This window comes from Vipera ursinii (genome assembly GCF_947247035.1).
Source record: "Vipera ursinii genome assembly, chromosome: 3".
Taxonomy (NCBI): Eukaryota; Metazoa; Chordata; class Lepidosauria; order Squamata; family Viperidae; genus Vipera; species Vipera ursinii.
The window spans coordinates 61589943-61611013 of record NC_139516.1 but is presented as its reverse complement, the minus strand read 5'-3'; the positions used below and the strand labels follow the sequence as shown (position 1 = coordinate 61611013).

At 41.4% G+C, this 21071-nt stretch overlaps 1 protein-coding gene across 1 annotated transcript in view; it reads left to right on the top strand.

Annotated features, from left to right (window-relative positions):
- Nucleotides 1–21071, top strand: part of TTC39A (tetratricopeptide repeat domain 39A) — a 52158-nt gene that overhangs the window by 18821 nt on the left and 12266 nt on the right. The window contains exons 7-14 of the mRNA XM_083359604.1: nt 1004–1103; nt 4420–4485; nt 6683–6791; nt 8944–9011; nt 9112–9171; nt 10226–10387; nt 18276–18367; nt 18944–19064. Of these exons, the coding sequence (XP_083215730.1) occupies nt 1004–1103; nt 4420–4485; nt 6683–6791; nt 8944–9011; nt 9112–9171; nt 10226–10387; nt 18276–18367; nt 18944–19064 (778 nt within the window). The remainder of the gene's footprint in view (nt 1–1003; nt 1104–4419; nt 4486–6682; nt 6792–8943; nt 9012–9111; nt 9172–10225; nt 10388–18275; nt 18368–18943; nt 19065–21071) is intronic.

Genomic DNA, 21071 nt, shown 5'->3' with positions numbered 1-21071 from the left:
CATCATGTGGATAAATAGGCTAGTCAGGTCCAGATCAAGGAACTTCAAGACCTTCCCAGACTTCTGTGTCTTCTTTCTAAATGTTCAGTATTGGAAAGAGCAACTACATAAGCTAGTCGAAACTATCATTGGAACTTCTGTTTCCAAGCTTTGAGTTCATTACATCTTCAGTCTGGAAGGGAAATCTGAGAGCCCTCATGGAATGCTGTCTCAGGAGGCAAAGGGTTAAAAAATATTTTAAGTATGCTTAAAAATGTGCAAATTCCTCTTCCCACCTTTGTGGAAGGGATTTTCATATTGTGGAGCTCAGTGGTGGGATTCAAATATGTGAACAACTGGTTCTCTGTGTGGATGCCGCTTCCGGAAGTCCATTCTGGTCCTGGGCAATAAAAAATTAGCTACCAGTTCTGCCGAACTGATGTGAACTGGCTGAATCCCACCACTGGTGGAGCTCCTCCCCAAAAGTCCAAATGTGGATAGTGCTTATTTATAAATAACATCAGGTTTTTCTCATGTCCCTGGGCTAATAATCGTTGCTGAAATTTGGTGAGCTCACCAAAATGGCTGCTATAGGAAGTTTTTTCATTCACAAAATGGTAACAAGACATCTACCAAGCAAAATAGTTAATACTTCACCTTCTAAACAATGCATTGGCCTGTAGCTGTTCTCACTGTTATTTTCAGAGAATTCTTTTGGGGGCCCTGTGGAAATGAAAAACATGCTAGAGGCTGACACTTAGTTTTCCAACACTCTAGCTTCCAATTCATGTTAAAATTGAAATACTGTACTCTATTTACTTTCTAAAAATCAGATGACATAGGAAACCATGTAGGTGCCAAGGAAGGCGTCTCTTTGCTTATTGGTGACACATGCCCCATGTTTGGCACCCAAAATTAATTATTTCTAGTGGCCCTTAATAATTACAGTATGTGAAAATGTTGTATATTGCTTTTATTTTTATGCTTAAAAATTTGTTTAAAATGAGATCTTTGGTTTTGCTAGGGTACTAGAGAATTTAATACGGTCTCCCAATTATGTCAAAGGAGAAAATCATCCCCATTTTGAAGTTGGTGTAAAGTTGGGAGTTGGAGCATTTAATCTGGTATGTACTGAAGTTCTAATAAATATTTAAATAGAATTATTTCAACTTTGTGCCAGTTGTTCTGATGCTAGTATGTAGAGCACCAGCAAATAGTCCTTCAGGGCAATGGCAATGACTCTTTCATATGAGCACTTTATTTTGGAATTGTCCCATCACAGATATGTAACATATGAGGGTGAAAGTTCATTCTCCGAGCTTTTGTTACCAGGCTAGGTAACATCTTCAGCGCAGTTTAGGGGATATCTGTGTTAGTGGTCTTCTGCTTATAAGGGCTTCAGGTGTGGGTGAAGTAACTCATGTCAAAAATATATCAGATTGCTATAAATACTCCCTGTATTAAAGAACATATACAACTAAACAGCATAAGCTTCAAACTGAATTTGAATACCTTTTCAAGATCCATTCAAACTATTCCATTATAAAAATAATTACAATAGTTCATAGGCAGCATTCTGTATTCTTGGAGGAAGGGTAGCTTTCAATTCCAAGTTTCACATAGGAAGGAAACTTCAATTACCGTATAAATGCGTTAGTTTTTTTTAGAATTTTTAGCTTCATCAGCTGTCTCCTAAAACTCCTTAGTTCGCTTAGATCTCATCAGTTAAGAGCTGCAAAATTGTCAAATGTTGTCAGCGTTATAGAGACCCAATTGTTCTTTTCATGTTGTCTCTGTAACACATCCTGTTATTTTCTCTATATACTTCATCTGTGAATTTCTTTCAGTACAGTGCTTCACGGGCAGTGCTGAATCTTAAAATCTTTGGGTTCCTCTACTGAGCAGTCCTATATGGGAGGGTATATTAGGCTTCCTCACAAATCATGCTGTCTAAAAAGAGTTTATATCATTTACTACTAAATTTATTACCCATCTTTTTGTTTCAAGATTACTTGTGACTTCTTTGGTTCTAACTGCTTTGAAGCCAAATAAGTATAGAACAGCATATTTTCTTGAAATCTTTTTTTTTTATTGAAAAGTTTTAACATACAGTTTATCTTTAACAATCCCCCCTCCCCCCCTACCTCTCCCCCCTCCCCCCCTCCCCCCCCCCGACTTCCCAGAGCTAAATACAAGGTATATATAAAAAAAACAATCATAAACAACCATATACTAACAACCATAACCTCTAAAATCCATCACTCTCTAGCTTATATAGGATAGGACAAACCTTAGTAATATTAAATATATATAGAAAAACTAAAATAGAGAAAGAAAAGAAAGAAAGAAGACTTATTCAAATGCTACATAAAACTTCTTAACCCTATACTTATTCTGGATAAACTCAATCCATTTTCTCCATTCCATAATATAACGTTCTTGCGAGTGATCTTTCAAATAAGCCGAAATCTTCGCCATTTCTGCCAGGTCGGAAACCTTTAAAGTCCACTCTTCTATGGTCGGCAGTTCCTCTTTCTTCCAATACTGACCTATCAAAAGTCTTGCTGCCGTAATTAAATTTAACATCAGCTTAGTGTCCACAACCGTAGCATCCGTGATTATTCCCAACAAGAAGAGTTGCGGACAAAACTTTATCCTTTGCTTAAAAATCTTCTGCATATTCCACCAAATTTTTATCCAAAAAGCCTTAATCTTTTTACAAGTCCACCATACATGAAAATATGTTGCATCTTCATCTCCACATCTCCAGCATTTTGGCTGATAGTTCGGATACATACTTGCAAGCTTTTTAGGATCTAGATGCCATCTATAAAACATTTTATAAAAGTTCTCTCTTAAATTTTGAGCTTGTGTAAATTTTACGTTCCTCACCCAAATCTTTTCCCACGTGTCCATTGTGATAACTTCCTGGATATTTTGGGCCCATTTTATCATACAATCCTTAACGAGTTCTGTTTCTGAATCAATCTCTATCAACGCAAGATATATCCGTTTAATATGTGCTGGTCCCTGATTTCTAATTTGCTTTATCAGATTTTCATCAGTCATTGTAAAACCATTTTTCTGATCTTCTTTCCACCTGGCCCGTAGCTGAGTATATTGAAACCAATTTTGAACAATCTTCTCATCTCGCAAGAAACTATATGGCTTCAAACACCAATCATTTCTTTCCAAGCTTAGGATCTCCTTGTACGTAGTCACATCATGTTTGAAACCAGCATGTATATTTTCTAATGCGTGTTTTGGAATTGCCCACAATGGTATCTTACAATCTAACTTATGTCTATACTTCTTCCAAACTCTCAGCAATGCCTGTCTTAAAATATGCACTCTAAACACATTATCTACCTTCTTATCATACAACAAATATGCATGCCAGCCAAACAGCAAATCGTGGCCCTCAAGATTTAATAATCTCTCTTGTGTCAAATTAATCCAATCACTTATACCTGATAACGCAGCAGCTTCATAATATAATTTAAAGTTAGGCATCTTGAGACCACCTCTTTCACGAGTATCCTGCAGTTTTCTTGAAATCTTTGTACAATCTTTTCTCCACCAAATAGTCTCTCTGAGATGACTCTGAGCAGTACCAGGAAATGAGGGGTCCTTGGTACTCTCTGAGCTTGCTTGTTTTCTTGCAGACGCTTCATTACCCTAACTAGGTAACATCATCAGGATTAGCACTGATGATGTTACCTACTTTTCAGTTACCTACTTTGGGTAATAAAACGTCTGCAAGAAAACAAGCAAGCTCAGAGAACACCAAGGACCCCTCATTTCAACCCTGAGCTAGAAATATTCTCCTTCACTGGTAACAGGAAATTTTCATACAAGCAGCCCCTGACTTAATGACTGGCCACTTAGCAACCTTTTGAAGTTATGATAGATCCTCAAAAAATTACTTATGACCCATATTTGAAGTTTTCATGTTAGCCCCCCTCCCACAACAGTAACTTGGTCATACTTTGTCCCTCAGCAACCAGCCCATATTTATAGCTGTTTGTAGTGTCCTGTAGTTACGTGACTGCAATTTATGTTTCTTTTGCTGGAAACTGGTATTTACCTCCAGTTTCTGGCAAAACCCGCCCCATTGTTAAAATTGGTTCACTTTAGTGACCATGCTATTAAGTGAACATTGCAGTATTCACTTAACAAGCACCACAAAAAAAATCATTAAATCAGATCTGGCCACATCGTGACCTGTTTTACAAATGTAATTGTGGGACTAAATTGTGATCGTAGTTCAAGCTCTTCTTGTGCTGTATTTAAGAATAATAAAAGAGCAGGAATATGAAGTTGACTTCAATGGATATGAACTACAGTGTAATGGAAAGACTAAGTTCTTTTATTAATGGAGAACTTCTATAAAATTTAGTGAGGGCAAGCTGTTTCTTTTTCTTTCTCCTCTCGCTCCAGACTCTATCTATGTTGCCAACAAGGATTGCACGATTACTGGAATTTGTTGGGTTTTCTGGAAATAAGGCAAGTGTTTAGTTTAATCTGCAACACATTAGTGACAAAGAGTATAGGTAGTCTTTGACTTACAACAGTTCATTCAGTGGCCATTCAAAATTACAACAGTACTGAAAAAAAGTGATTTATGACCATTTTTTACGCTTACGATTGTTGCAGCATCCCTATGGTCACGTGATCAAAATTAAAATGCTTGGCAACTGACTCATATTTATGACAGTTGCAGTGTCCCAGAGTCATGTGATCACCTTCTGACAAGCAAGGCCAATGGGGAAGTCAGATTCACTTAATAACTGTGTTACTAACAATTACAATAATTCACTTAACTCTGGCAAGAAAGGTCATAAAATGAGGCAAAACTCACTTAACGGTAGCAGGAATGTTAATTGTGTTTGTAAGTTGAGGACTACCTGTGCTTCATATATTATTGTTTGTAAGAGGTACAGTTCATGCGACAAGACTGTATTTGTTACTGCTTATATTTTACAGATGCATCTTCCCATAGTTTTTAATCCTTGCTCTGTGGATGGGCATATCAAAGGATGGGGCCACAAGATACTTGAGGCATTGGGAATGCCATTTTTTTAGCTTAGTGGTAGGATAAATACATAATAAATGCAACGCTGCTATAGTTTTAGTTCTATTCCCTCCAAAAGCCTGCCATAAATTGAATGCATTTAATAATATTTAGCTTTTATTAAATGGCTATAGACTACACTTATTTTACGGATGAGAATCTGTTGTAGAAAGGGAAAGAAAAAGAGAGATGTATCCAGTGGCGTAGTGGGGGGGGGTACAGGGGGGGCCAGCCGCACCGGGCACAACATCTGAGGGGGCGCTTGCACTCGCAGCTCTCTGCCCCTGCCTGGCTCACTCACTCACTCTCTCTCACTGCATTGCTGGCTGTGCGAATCCGAGCCGAGCCGCTGGGTCGCCGCCCACTGTGGAGGGGTGTGTGCAAATTACTTGCCTTGCCCCGGGTGCTGACAACCCACGCTACGCCACTGGATGTATCCAAATAACTCAATAAATCCTAACAGGAAATTGAATTTTATACTCCTTAATCGAAGTTTGCATTAATTGCCTGGGATTCTTATCTCAAAACATAATTAACTAACGTAAGAATCACAGTTCCTGGTTTTAGAAGAGGAAAATTTATTTATGATGAAAGGAGGAGGTGTATTTTTGGAATAATAGTGGGAAAAACCTCTATAAATAGTGAGCAAGTGGATTCTCAAATCAAGAAACTGGTTGCTAAATTATTATAATTAATCTTTAGATAATCTATTATTCAGAAGTTATAGCTTAATTCTGCCTTTTACTTAAGAAAACCACTCAGTGTCAGTTTTTCTTCTACCCTAAGTTCCTCATTCTGTTATTCTTCTGTGGCATTCCAGTATTTCCTATGCTTACTTTCTATGTATCTTCAGATTTTATTCATGGTGGATTCTTACATGGAAACATGTAGGGGAGATTTTTAAAAAGCGAATCTAACCAATATGCATAGACAAAACGCTGTTTAGAGATTAAAGTCAAAATTAAATATAGCTTATATTATATGTCTGGAAGATTGATGTGAATTGTTTCTTCAGTTCTTCTGGATTGTTCTAATGTTGACTTTTGCTTCTCTGAGGAGCAATTTTTAAGGTTTTTTGTTGTTACGTTTTTGGTTCCAGTTTGCTTACATTATCATTTTTTAAAAACTACTGAATTAACATCAATATCAAAAAGACATTTCTAATTAAGCCCCTTCTAAAGAAATCAAGCCTGACGCTAGAGATTTTCATCATTAATATCCCATCAGAAAAAATAAGCCAATAAAATAAACATTTGCTACAATACTTTATGCCTAAACATTATGGGACAGCGACTGCATAAATGTAACGGATCATGATTTAGCATTTTTTTTGCAGCCACATGCCTACAATAAAAAGACAGCATGACTTAGTCTATATGTAAGGCAGATTGTGTGCAATCACTACTTTGTTCATATGGTATTTCACAAAAGAAATGACTAATTACAACATTAACATTTAGGGCAACTTATAATGGTTGGTATTTCCTCTTAGGCTAGCCGTGTAAGCCATCTAATTATCTGATGCAGGTCTGATATACTGAGAGATACTAATCTTTTGGTTTCCTTGCAGTAGAACAGACAAGGCAAGCTAGGATGTGATTAATTTGTAACCCTTTATCTGTGTTGCAGAAATATGGCTTGCAGCAACTTCAAGAAGGAGCATCAATGTGTGGCTTCAGATCTGTGCTATGTACTCTGCTACTGTTGTGCTATTATACTTTTCTGACCTTTGTGCTAGGTAGGATTTCCTTTTTTCTCTAAACCTGACTTTTTAAAATAATCCAATATAGGAAAGATTCAGGTTCATTGCAAACATTATTTTAACTTTATTTTAATGAATTAACCATTTGAAAATAATTCTGAATTCTTCAGGTGTGATTGGCTGGTTCTTCACAATGTCCTTATCTTCAGGGAGTACAAGCCACTTTTAAATGGGTACAGTTTTTTAAATTCATCGAATTTGTATAGCTGCATTGAAATGATTTTAAGTATGAAAGACTATTGGAATTAAAGAACAGCAAATACAGGTAGTACATTTAGTGACCATTTGAGAAAAAGAACAAAAGCAAGATTTTCCCTATTTTTCTAGAGTTCCTTTTCAACTTATGTCTGCCTCTAATTCTGTTGGACCGATTATTATGGTCATAATTATTACAAGCAAAAAAGGCCCTCTCATATAATTTTTAAAAGTTATGATTTAACAACTATTCCTATCATCGAGATTGGGTATCAAAAACCTCTTTAGGGTATAGGCCTTGCTGATTTGAGGCACTAGTTGGAGGTTCAAAATGAAGCTCACATATTTTTTTGCTGGTTATCACCTATAAAGTTCTGTAAGGCACAGGACCAGGTTATTAGTGGGACCCCTTACTTTCCATTGTCTCTGCTCACTTACCGGTTCTGACTAAGTGTACATGTTCCTCATCTCTTCTGAGATGCAATGTCATTTAATGGAAGCCAGGAGATGTGCCTTCTCTATTGTGGCATCTGATTTCTAGAACTTCATTGGCCCCAAAATTCAGATGGCCCCAATTTTATCACCCTTTTGGAAAGCCTTTAAAAATCTGGTTCTTCCCTCTGGCTGGGATGAGGACATTCGGTAAGTGTAAACTACAGGTAATCCTCAACTTACAACCTCAGTTGAAACTGGTATAACTGTTGCTAAGTGAAACAGTCATTAAATTGTGCATGATTTTATGACCTTTTTGTAAGGCCATTAAGTGAATCACATGCTCTTTAAGCAAATCACAACTCATTATGTGAATCTAGCTTTCCCCATTGACTTTATTTGTTGGAAGCACTGGAAAGGTCAGAAATGATCCTGGGACTGCAACAATGCTAAATACATGCAAGTTGCTAAGTTGCAAATTTTAATTACATGATCGCAGGGATACTGCAACAGTTAAAAGTGTGAATGCCGGTCCTAAGTCACCTTTTTCAATGCCATCATAACTTCAGTCATTAGACAAATGATCATTAATCAAGGACTACTTGTATGTGGTTTGAAGTAAATAATTTTGTGGCTTGTGGCACATTGAATATTGTTTAATGATTTGTTGTTAAAGTTTTTTATTTTTGTTTTGGATTTCTTTGTGTTTTTTTAAATGTACTGTTAGCTACCCAGAGCTGTGCGAAACAAACTAGGTATCTCTATAAATTGCTAAATAAATAAAGCACTGTGTTTCCCCGAAAGTAAGGCCTACACCAACAATAAGCTCTAGCTTGATTTTTGGGGGTAGGCCTAATATAAACCCTATCCCAAAAATAAGCCCTAGTTTTGGGATGAGGCACACACGTAAAAATCATGCTTGCACCCACTTACCTTGCAGCCAGGCCTCTCCTTGCTGGCCCACTTCTTCTTGTGAGGCCTCTTCTGCAGCCAGGCCTACATTTCTCCATCACAGGATTTTCCGGCAGGACTGTACAACCAAGAACTGAGCTATGGATTCAATCCATAGCTCAGTTTTGCAAGATCTCAGCAGCCGAGCACCAAGCTATGGATTGAATCCATAGCTCGGTACTTGGCTGCTTAGGCCTTCTGGAAAGGCCTGATTGCAAAATGCAGGCCTGAATGCAGCTGCAGAACTTCAGCCCCAGAAGAAGTGGATTGGCTCGGTGGGGCTGTCGGTGCCGGAGATGAGGTAAGGCCTACCCCCAAAATAAGACCTGGTTCCTCTTTTGGAGGCAAAAAAAGTCCCCTTCTTATTTTCAGGGAAACACGGTATTTGTCTGTGAAAAGAGCAAGCCCTTTCATTTGTTTATACAAATCTAATAAAAGGAGTTACTATATTACAAGTACCGTATATCATTTACTGTTCCATTTTTATAGTTCAGCCAGACTTGGGCTACTAATTTTTCTTCAATTTTACTTTCCCCCCCAATTAATCCAGGGACAGGTAAAGGAAATGTTGAAGAAGCAGAGAAACTTCTCAAACCTTACCTGACTCGATATCCCAAAGTAAGATAAATCTTATGTTGATCTACCAAATACTGTTATGCACTGCTTCATTTTTTAAAAAATGCACAAAAACTAATGTTTTCTCTTGGATTTCTTCTAGGGTGCCATATTCCTGTTTTTTGCAGGGAGAATAGAAACAATAAGAGGCAATATTGATGCAGTGAGTAAATGCTTTTCTTTCCTTCCTAAGCCATTATTTCAGTTTAAGAAAAAAAAATTTATGATCACAAGAAGAAGTGGAGTGTAAGATAATTTCTGTAGTGGATTAAGGGGATTGTTAATTTTGAGCCGCTGTACATGAGGCCTCATATTTGGCATGTTGGCTAGTTGGAGTCTTTTAAGGACTCTAAATGTAGAGACTGTGGGAGGGGGCTGTGAATTATGCAGAGAGGAAGTTAGAAATGTCTTTGTTCTTAGAGAGTCCTGATTGGATGCCTTGTGGAAGTAGACACCCTAAGAAAATAGATTTCATACAACTGAGTTGAGGAATTCAGTCCCAAAATCTTGGGAGAAAGAAACCAAGGTAAAAGATCGAAATCAAGGTAAAAGAAAGTAAAATTAGCAGTGAAAATGCAGATAGACATTACACAAAGAATACACAAAGCAAAGGATTCTTTCTTTATTTCTCTTGTTATTTCCCTCAGTTGTGAGTAATTGTGATTAAATTATTTTTTTCCCAAATGCTTATTTTATTACTTGTATTATAATAAAAACCCTGTTAAAAGTTAATGCCAGTTTTGAAGTGATAATTGCGTGGTCCTGGTTCCTAGTAAAAATAAAAAATGGAATATTTAATTTAAGAGTTTGTTCCTCTGGAAGTGCTTTTTCTTGTTCTGCTCTACCCAGATTTCAGATGAGAGGGGCTCTTTCTCCTATTCAAGAGCTGGTAGTGGCAAATGAGAGAGAGAGAGAGATTTGAACTAATAATGTTAGGAGTAAATGGTTGATTTAAGATTTAAGAAATACAGGTTCAAAATGCCACTTGGCTGGGAGGATCAGTGGAATAAATTTAAAAAGCAATCAATAAGTAACATGTTGTAAGGGAAATGACTAATACCATGTACTTTCTCTGTATTGTCTTCCCACACACTTATTTTCTCAGAAATTGTTTCCGGATATTAGTGTTAGTTTCTTAGACTAATGAATGTTTGGAACACATGTTTTAAAGTTATATTAATATCCAGTCGGGTTTATATTTGTCTTTGCTTTTTCAGGCCATCAGAAGGTTTGAGGAATGTTGTGAAGCCCAGCAGCTTTGGAAGCAGTTCCATCACATGTGCTACTGGGAACTGATGTGGTGCTTCACATACAAACACCAGTGGAAGATGGCATATTTCTATGCAGATCTGCTTAGCAAAGAGAACAACTGGTCAAAGGTGAATTAAAAACAATAATGCGACCAGGATTACAGATAGTCGTTGACTTACTATCATTTGTTTAGCAATGGCTTGAAGTTACAAAAACATTGAAAAAAGTGATTTACAACCAGTCCTCACACTTACAACCGTTGTCACATCCCCATAGTGATCTGATCAGAATTCAGGCACATGTATTTATGACGGTTGCAGCATCCTGGGGTCATGTGATCACTATTTGCGACATTCCTAGCCAGCTACCTACAAGCAAAGTCAATGGGGAAAGTTGAATTCACTTAACAACCTTGTGATTCGCTTAATAACCATGGCAAAAAAGTTCATAAAATTGTCTTAATTCAATTGACAACTGCCTTGCTTAGCTAGAGAAATTATGGTCCCAATTGTGGTCATAAGTTGAAGACTACCTGTATTTGATAACAAACAAGGCATGTTTGCTCACAGAATCATATAACTGATTATCATATAACTGATAAATAAATGTATTCCAGGGCATCTTTAAAGTAGCCTGGACTGACTTCTGCAGAATAAAAATAAAATAGCATTACTTCTGGACCGGAGGGCAGTTTAGGAATGTACTGCTGACTTTTATCATAGAGTAGTGGTTAACTTTCCTTTTTAATTAACTTTCCTTTTTAATTAATACAAAATAGTATTTTCAATTTAAATGGGACTCTCCAATTTGGTTTATAGGAATGCTTCCTAATATATACCATACAGGTAGTCTTCAACTTACAACCGTTCAAAGTCACAACAGCACTGATAAAAGGGAGTTGTGACTGTTTTTCACACTTACAACCGTTGCAGCATCCCCGTGGTCACGTGATCAAAATTCAGACACTTGGCAACTGCAATGTATTGATGACGATTTCAGTGTCCCAGGTTCATGTGATCATCTTTTGAGACCTTCTGACAAGCAAAGTCTATGGAGGAAGCCAGATTCATTACTAATTTCACAACTTCAGTGATTCACTTAACAACTATGGCAAGGAAAGTTGTAAAATAGGGCAAAACTCACTTAACAACTGTTTTGCTTAATAACAGAAAGTTTGGATTCAATTGTGGTTGTAATGTATTGGGCTTGCTTGTTAACACCACGTGGTAATGGCTGGTAGGCTGCTGGAGCAGGGAGCTAGCTAACGGCTCCCAGCATTTCAGACAACCCGTCTCCAGCACTGCCATTGGTTGCCCCCAGGCGGCAATAGGTTGCTTCAAACCTATTGGCTGCCGCCTAGGGGCCAGAGTATAAATTGCTGCATCTGCAGCCCTGTTCTCTAGTTCAGATCCTGCAAGCAATAAACCATGGTCTTTGCTGAACTCACTCGCCTCATCTTCATTCCTGCACAACCAACCCAGTACACAACACTGGCGACGAAGGTGGGATCCTGCTTCTCTGTTGAATCTGAAAGTCACGAGGGGAGAGGAAGTGTTCGCCTGGCGGGAAAAGCAAATTCCCCCCCATGGTCGGCTAGCTAAGCCACGCTAGTGACCATGCGCTCAGAGAACCAGTCCCTGGGCAATGGAGAGGCAGGATTCGAAGACGCTGAGATCCAGCCACGAAGACCAGCAAAATGCCCAAGGTCTGAAGGCTGTGAGAATTCGACATCAAGCAATCAGAAGGATGGCCCTCGTACCTGTCCCAGGTCAAGAACTACCTTTGGGCGAACCAGGTTGCAGAGGATGGACTGAAGGCCACCACGCTGCTTTGTGTGTGCGGCCCAGCGACGTTCGATCTGACCAAAAACCTGTTTGCGCCCATGCCGTTGGAATCCGTCTCCTATGCCGAACTGAAGAAGAAGCTCAGAGAACACTTCCAACCAAAGATGTCGGTGATTGCATGGCGCTATGCCTTCAAACAATGAATACAGCGACCAGGAGAGACCACATCCGAGTACATTGCGGCCTTGAGGCAGGCCACACGCCTGTGTCAATTTTCAGATGTTGAAGAGCGACTTCGAGATTGTCTCATCTGTGGCCTGTGCAACAGAGAACTGCAGCAGAAACTTTTTGCCAGAGAGGTCCTGTCGTTTGCAGATGCCCAGAATGAAGTCATGGCAGACGAAGCTGCCGGTGGAGCCATCCGAATGATCTGGCCTGCCAGAACGACACAACGCGAAGAAGCTGTTTACCACGAGGACGCAGAACTCACTGAGGACTCCAAAGAAGACGCCAAAGTTGACAAGTTGCACAGACAATCCGACCAACAGCTCCGCAGCAGCAAGCAGCAAGAGACTACTTACAAGGCAGATGTCTTGCCTAGATGTCCAGGTTGTGGCGGCCACCACCAACGCTCGGACTGCAGGTTCCAGACAGCCATGTGCCGGGCCTGCGAAAAAACCGGCCACATCGCATCAGTTTGCAGAGGTCACCAGAGGGATCGGCCATCGAATCGCCAGTTGAAAGATCCGACCAGGAGAGGTACCGGGGCCCCGGGGCCATTCAGTGTGGGGTTTTGCTCAAGCCGTAGAATTGTCTGCTGTACCAGGCCCTGACGCTCCCTTAAACCCAAGTATAGACTTCAGGTGGAGCTACAAGGGGTCCTCTGTAAGATGGAGCTGGACACAGGCTCCGCCGTTTCCATTATTCCATTTAATTTTGTGTGCAGTCGCAGTAGGAGATGGGCCAAGCTGAGGCCCTCTGACATACTTTTAACAAATTTTCAGAATGCAAAAGTCATAGTCAAGGGTGAAACCACCTTGGCCATTAAATTTAAGGGGTTTTCAGGGCACCTGGATGTTGCTGTAGTAGGGGGCCAGAGAACGAGCCTAATTGAGCTCGATTGGTTTGATGCACTAGGCATCCAAGTAACCAGTATCAACCGGACACAAGTCGTGAGTCTAGCATCAGTTTGCGAGGACTTCGCAGATGTATTTGATTCAGCCCTAGGAACTTACACGGGCCCGCCAATAGCATTTAAACTAGACCCAAACATGGTTCCCATCAGGATTAAGCCTTGTAAAGTCCCCTTTGCCCTCAAGCACAAAATAGACATGTAACTAGACAAGCTTGTAGAACAGGGCGTTTTGCAATCAATAGATGGTGGGGAGTGGGAAACTCCTATTGTAACACCACTTAAAGCCAACAGGGAAGTCAGAATATGCGCAGATTATAAATGCACAATTAACCGGGCCCTTAAACAGCACGCATTCCCAGTCCCAGTGGTGAGCCACATCCTGGCATCCTTGCAGGGTGGCACCACTTTTGCGAAATTAGATTTGGCGCAGGCCTATCAGCAACTACCTGTTGATGAGGCCACGGCTGTAGCACAGACAATTGTGACCCACAGGGTAGAACAACAGCTAATGACCCTCTTTTACTGGTCTACTATAGAGAGCGTCCTCTCGTATGGTATTGTGGTTTGGTATACTGGTCTGACAGCCGCGGATAGGAAAGTATTACAGAGGGTAGTGAGCACAGCACAAGACATTGTGGGCTGTTCCCTGACACCACTGGATGACATCGCCAGGGCTCGTTGCCTTGGAAGAGTGAGGAAGATTCTCAGGGATGACTCACACCCTGGACGGTATCTCTTTACTCTCCTACCATCCGGTAGGAGATATAGGAATATAGCCAGCCGTACTAACAGGATGAAAAATAGCTTTTATCCGTGGGCTGTTAGGCTTTTAAATGGGACATAATCTTATGCAGAATTGACTTAAGAGGCCGGTGTGTGGTGTAGTTGGTTCACATAGTGTGGTGGGTTGTCACTGTGTGTTGGGGGGAGAGAGCACGGGGGGAGGCTCAGCTAATCTCAATGTACACATGTTGTACTTTGACAATAAAGGTTTATTATTATTATTATTATTCAGAGTAAAGCGCTTGCAATTTGGGGTCAGTGAAGCCCCGGGCATTTTTCAGGGAATCATGGAATGCACACTCAAAGGCATTCCAGGGGTTTGCCCCTATTTTGACGATGTGCTTATTGACAGGGAATCCACAGAGGTGCTAGCAAGGAGGCTCAGAGCCGTCCTGCAGAGGCTGCGTGAAGCAGGCCTCAAACTAAAAAAGAGCAAATGCAGCATTGGGGTTCCCTCAACTGAATTTTTGGGGTTTTGCATTGATGTTAATGGCATCCACCCAGCTGAGTCCAAAGTGAAGGCCATTCAGATGGATCGAGCCCTAAAACAAAAGGAGAGCTGCAAGCATTCTTGGGCCTCCTCAACTTCTAGCACGTGTTCCTTCCTAACAAGGCCGCAGTGGCAGAGCTGCTTCACAGGCTCTTAGATAAAAAAGCTTCTTGGAAGTGGACCAGCATTCACGAAAAAAGTTTTTAGGACCTGAAGGCACTTCCGTCGGTCAGTTCCACTATCACTCATTTCAGGGAGTCTAAACCAGTCTGCTTAGCATGTGATGCATCCCCATACGGGGTGGGTGCAGTCTTGAGTCTCTTAGAGAAAGATGGAACCCAAGTTCCTATTGCATTTTATTCAAGGACACTGTCCTCTGTTGAGCGTAACTATGCTCAAATTGACAAAGAGGCATTGACCATGGTAGCTGGAGTTAAAAAATTCCACGACTACTTGTATGGCAGGGACTTCACGGTCTTCACAGACCACAAACCACTACTGGGGTTATTCACCACAGACCAACAGACACCCCATATATTATCCCCTAGAATGCTGAGATGGTCTACTTTTTTATCAGTGTACACATTTAAGCTGATTCACAAACCTGGCAAAGAAATGGGCCATGCAGACAGCCTGAGTAGGCTCCCACTGCCACAAATCAAACCAGATCCAGCCCCAGTGGCCCACATATTGTCCATTTCCCTCCACGCAGGGGACATAGCTGCAGAAACAGCGGCTAATAAGACACTAAGTAGAGTGTTTTTTTGGGTGCACACAGGGTGGCTGGCTAAAAGCCCAGGTCCTGAATTTCAGAGTTATTTTACTAGAAGACACGAGCTATCAGCTCACAAGAGTTGCATCCTATGGGGGAACAGGGTCATAGTACCCACCTCACTAAGAGACAGGGTCTTACAATCACTGCATGAAGGTCATCTGGGTATTGTCCATATGAAAGCTTTAGCTAGAAGCTACTTATGGTGGCCAGGTTTAGACAAGGCCATTGAAGCCCAGGTGCATGGATGTTACACATGCCAACAATCAAGGCCTGAAATGCCGCACGCTCCAGTTCACAGGTGGGAGAAGACTCACACTCCCTGGTCTAGAATTCACATAGACTTCACTGGGCCCTTTCAGGGACAGCTCTTCCTTATAGTGGTCGACAGCCATTCTAAATGGCTTGAAGTAATACCAGTGGCTAACATGACTACTGGTAGGACCATCCAGGTGCTTAGGAAACTGTTTGCCACGCATGGGCTGCCAGACGTCATAGTATCTGACAATGGAGCCCAATGTACAGTGGCAGAATTTCAGGCATTCCTGAGAGCAAACCTCATCAGGCATGCAACGTTGGCCCTGTTTCACCCTTCTTCTAATGGTCAAGCCGAATGCATGGTCTGGACCACAAAAGAGTCACTGAAGTGTATAGTGACTAGGGACTGGCATCACAGATTGGCAGATTTTTTTACTTTGCCAGTATTCCACGCCCTACATGGCTACAGGGAAAAGCCCAGCAGAGCTGCGCTGGGGGAGGCAACTGATCACAAAACTGGACAGGTTGCATCCAGATAGGGTGGCAGCAGAAGCTTCATGCCCAAAACCCCCAAGGGGGCTGCAAGTGGGCGATGGGGTGTGGGCCAGGAACTATGGGCATGGGAATTTGTGGGTGCCTGGAAAAATTACTAAAACATCAAGCCCCCTCTCTTACAAAGTGGGGCTGGAGGGTGGGCAAGTTGTCCGGCACCACATTGATCAGCTTAGGAAGCGTTTCCCAGAACGGCCACAAAGTGAGGACTTTGTCACAAGTCCTTACTGCTAAGTTTGTAAGCCGCCCTGAGTCTTCGGAGAATGGCGGGATATAAATGGAATTTTTTAAAAAAGGTCCACAAACTGGCAGCCAAGCTGGCCCATGCATAGACTCTGAAGGCTCACACAGCCCAAGCAATGAGGAGTTGGCCATAGAGGAGGGGAGCCCAGACATGCAACATGGTTCCCCTGACAGAGAAAGCCAACCTGATGGCTACAGCCGCTGTGCTAACTCTGCTGAACAAACTGACTCTGGGGTGGGCCAACCTGGAAAGGCCAGCCAGAGAGCACTGAGCCACTCTGAATCACTTGAACTAAGAGACACTGGTCTACCCAGCCCGGCAGGCAAGCTGGTAGGCCAGGACATGCCTGGGTCCCCCAGGCATTCCACAAGGCCACGCAAACCTCCTGCTTATCTGCAAGATTTTGTTCTGAAATAATAAAGCTATAATGTTGTATGTATCCTTGTATTTAACGCTGACCTACAAGAGTGTAATGGACAATGGAGCTATAATGTTGTAAGTACTTATTATGCTGCTAAGTGGAACCTATTCACACCAGTGTTAAGTCTTTGTAAAGAGTATTGCTGTAATTACTTTCTATGGTTGCTATAATGTTGTTCGTTCTAAGGGGGGAGGGGTGTAATGTATTGGGCTTGCTTGTTAACACCACGAGGTAACAGCTGGTAGGCTGCTGGAGCAGGGAGCTAGCTAACGGCTCCCAGCATCTCAGACAACCCGTCTCCAGCACTGCCATTGGTTGCCCCCAGGTGGCAATAGGTTGCTTCAAACCTATTGGCCGCCACCTAGGGGCCAGAGTATAAATTGCTGCATCTGCAGCCCTGTTCTCTAGTTTAGATCCTGCAAGCAATAAACCATGATCTTTGCTGAACTCACTCACCTCGTCTTCATTCCTGCGCAACGAACCCAGTACACAACAGTGGTCATGAGTCGACTATCCATATGATTTGTGAACCCAATCAGTGAATGGATAGTTTCAGAGTTTGTGCCTAACTGAATAAGAACCCTTTTTATTTCATACTGATCAGATATATTTTTATTCCCATGAACAGTACAGTTGATAATTGTCTTCCCACAAATACAAATGAGTTTTTTTCTTAGGTTTGAGGAATCGGAATTAAAATCTGTCAATTAAGAGTATTTTTTTGGGGGGGACTATGTGACAACATATGATTACTTCTATTTTAAAGTGACCAGGTAACCCACTTAAATTTGAATCCTCCCTGGCATAAATCTTGGAACTGGCTATATAGGAATTACATTTTACTCTTTTCCAGGGGTTTTTAGTTTTCTCTTTTAAAAATAGCAAGCCCGTTATGATTTCTTTAAATTAAATTTCTTTCTCCACATGGGCACCCTTCTCCCACTCTTAAGTGCAATGTTTGATGAGACTGTGTAAATGATTTAGTCATACGTTCTGCAATGGAAGTCTGTGTATATAAAGGCCAAAATTTTATCAATACCAGTAAGGAGAAGACCCAGGAATACCACACAGGTAGAATAGCTATGTAAAAAAGTAGTGCTGCTGTTCTAGTAGTATAACCTTACGGTCCTTTTTTGTATTTTTAAGCATATGAATTCACACTAACATTAAGAGAACAAAGGTAACTAAGTAGAAAAAGAAATGGGGAGAGGGGACAGAACTGATGCAAATTCCTTTTTAATAAATTATATAACTATTCATCTGTGTATCGTGTCATTGGCAAATAATTATGAATGGATCCTTATGAAAACAGCCCATTGTAATGTTGCATTAGATATTATATTGTTAAGGAAGATATTATGTTCTTTTACAGAACTCTGAAAAATTCTGAGGTGTAATTCATTTGCTCACAAATCAGCTCTGTGTAGTTTTATATTTTCTTGCTGACAAGAACAGTTATTTTCCCATTACTAGAAAATAATGCACTTTCTGCTCCTTTCTAGCTTCAACATTATTGATCTGCATGTTGTATTGGAGATGACCATGAATATATCTCAAGGGTATTGTTTTTCTTTTAGGCTACTTATGTATTTATGAAAGCTGCCTACCTCACCATGTTTGGGCCAAAAGATTATAAACCTTTTGGAGACAATGAAGTTGAGCTATTTAGGTAAGATTTTTTAAAAAGGAAAATAGATGTCAGAATGGAAGATAATGATCGATATTGAGAGCAGAAAAACATCTTTCATTCATATCACATTTTAAAACTAAAGTTATCATTTTATGTACTTGTGTGAATTTTATATTTATGTCATCTTTAAAGTTAAGGGAGATCTAATGGAATATTCTGTTCATGGCTATGAGTTAAATTTTGTCACAATTATTCAGAAAAGGGTATATGTTCTTCTGCTGATAACCATATACTTGCCCTAATGCTGGTAATTTCTGAGCTAAGAGAACAGCATTTTCCTAAGACAGGAACAATTTCTATCTGGATCACTCTGCCCATTGTCAGCCTAAAATCTCCCTGGGATGCCATCCATTGTACCTCTTCAGATTCTTCCAATCTCTAGATGGAATTTGGTTGTCTGTAACACAAAATCTTTTATTGTATAATATAGAAACAATATCATTTTTTCCCTGTTCTGTTTTGACTTCTCCTGTCTTTCCTTTTTTCTAATTTTTAGAAGATTACAGTTATCATACAGAAGATCGTTTAAATGTGTATCTCCGTTTTTCCCCCCAGGGCTGTGCCTAGTCTGAAATTGAAAATAGCAGGGAAATCCTTGCCTACCGAAAAGTTTGCAATTCGGAAATCCCGGAGGTACCTTTCTCCAAATCCTGTTCCACTTCCTGTGCCTGTTTTGGTAAGCTGGAAAAGATCCCTCCTCCACATCTGTTTCTTATATATAGTCATACTAGACTATGAATGTTATAAAGATTGATTTGAATATATTCATAGACCAGAACATTTTGTACAAATTCTCCTGATATTTCTTTTGCTGATGCTGGAGATAAACACTCCATGAGGATTCAAACCGGCTTTTATCAGTGCATGAACAAAACCCTTTGTGTGTGCATCTCTGAATAGCCGGTGAGCTTTGTTTTGCTTACCGTAAACAAAAGGAGTAGATCATATGAACCAACCTTTCCCAAGCAGGTATCATCCATTGCATTGGACATACTAAGCATGAATTATAATGTTGAAGCCCATCACAGTTGGAGAGAGTCACACTGGAGAAGTCAGATGTGTACAATAGCATATGCACAGATGTATGAGTCCACTTAACCAATTATACATATATGAGAAAAAAGTACAAAATGCTGTGTCGGGTTCAAGGATCAAAGAGACTCAGACTTCTAGCGTGCCATGACTTTATTAGGATGAAACCGTGGTCCAGAATGGGGGAACAAAGGGTACCAGTCCACCTTTATACCTGGCCAGGTAAATACCTGGCCAATAGAGTTAAACCCCTGCTTTCCGCCAGCGGGTCAGCCAATCTCTTTAAATCCGGCTCTCCTGCCGAACGCTGTCCCTTTAAATCCTGCTTTCCCGCCGAACGCTGTTCCTGCCCGGAGCTGTCCAGCTCCGCGCTTTCTTCAGTAGCTGTCACACGTGTATGCTATGCTGCATACACTACACCCCTTTCCCCATAAGCCAGAACAATACCCTATTTCCATTTCCAACTTCTTCCCCCCCAAACATTCTATATACATATTGATTTCCCACAATCTTTCCCTGCCCCCTTACATTAGTACATATTCTGAGATGTAGGCAGGAGTCCTGTGGGACCTGCCAGAACGCCTCAGGGGTTCTTTCCCCTCAGGCCCGGTGTTGTTTTTGAAGGCCTCTGGCCTGGGGCTGGGGATTTTCCTCAATTCAGGTGGTGATGTTCCTGGGGAGGGGAACTGCCGGTCCACCTGGGTCCTGTAGTTCTGTGTACTCCCAGGGCTTCCACCAGCTGAGGTAGTTCCGTCACTCAGGTCCAGATGTTGGTGGGGTCGGGATTGTTCCAACCCCCCAGGATTGGGAAGTACTTCCCTGATTATTGTGTCCTTCTGGACCCTCTGAGTGGACTCAGGGTCAGGTAGGCCCCCTGAATGTTGCTGTCAGGTCCTTTTTCAGGCGCTCGACACCTGAGCTGATCAATGTGTCTCCTCCACTGGAGGCCCCCCTCCACCCCTATGATGTAGGACAGTGGCCCCGTTCGCTCCACCACTTCCCCCTGCACCCATGCATTCCCAGAGCTGTAGTTCCTTGCCCACACAGTGTCTCCCTTTGAAAATTCCCTGGTGACTTTTGGGTGGTCTGTGACTGCTGCTACTCTGTCACGGTGTAGTCTGTCCAAGACGGTTGTGAGGTGCCGTCCCCAACGGAGTTCTGCTGGGCTCTTCCCGGTAGCAGTGCAGGGAGTGGTGTGTTGATGTAGTAAAAATTTGGCCAAGAGTTGTTTCCAGTTCCCTTGGATAATGTGCTTCAATGCGTCTTTTGTGGTGTGCACCATGCGTTCAGCCAAGCCATTAGTCGAAGGGTGAAAGGGAGCAGAGGTGACGTGTCTAATCCCATGGGTCTTCAGAAAGGCCTGGAATTCCGAGGAGGTAAATTGTGGACCATTATCAGAGACCAATACATCAGGAAGGCCATGAGTGGCAAAGAGCCCCAAGAGCACCTGGACTGTCCCTGTTGTGGTCATGCTACTGACAGGTACCACCTCCAACCATTTGGAATGACTGTCAACTACTACCAAGAATGATTGGTTGTGCAAAGGCCCAGCATAGTCAATGTGAATCCTGGACCAGGGTGTGTGTGTTTCTTCCCATTTGTGGACTGGGGCGTGGGGCTGTGGTGGCCGCGACTTTGGCAGGTGTAGCAG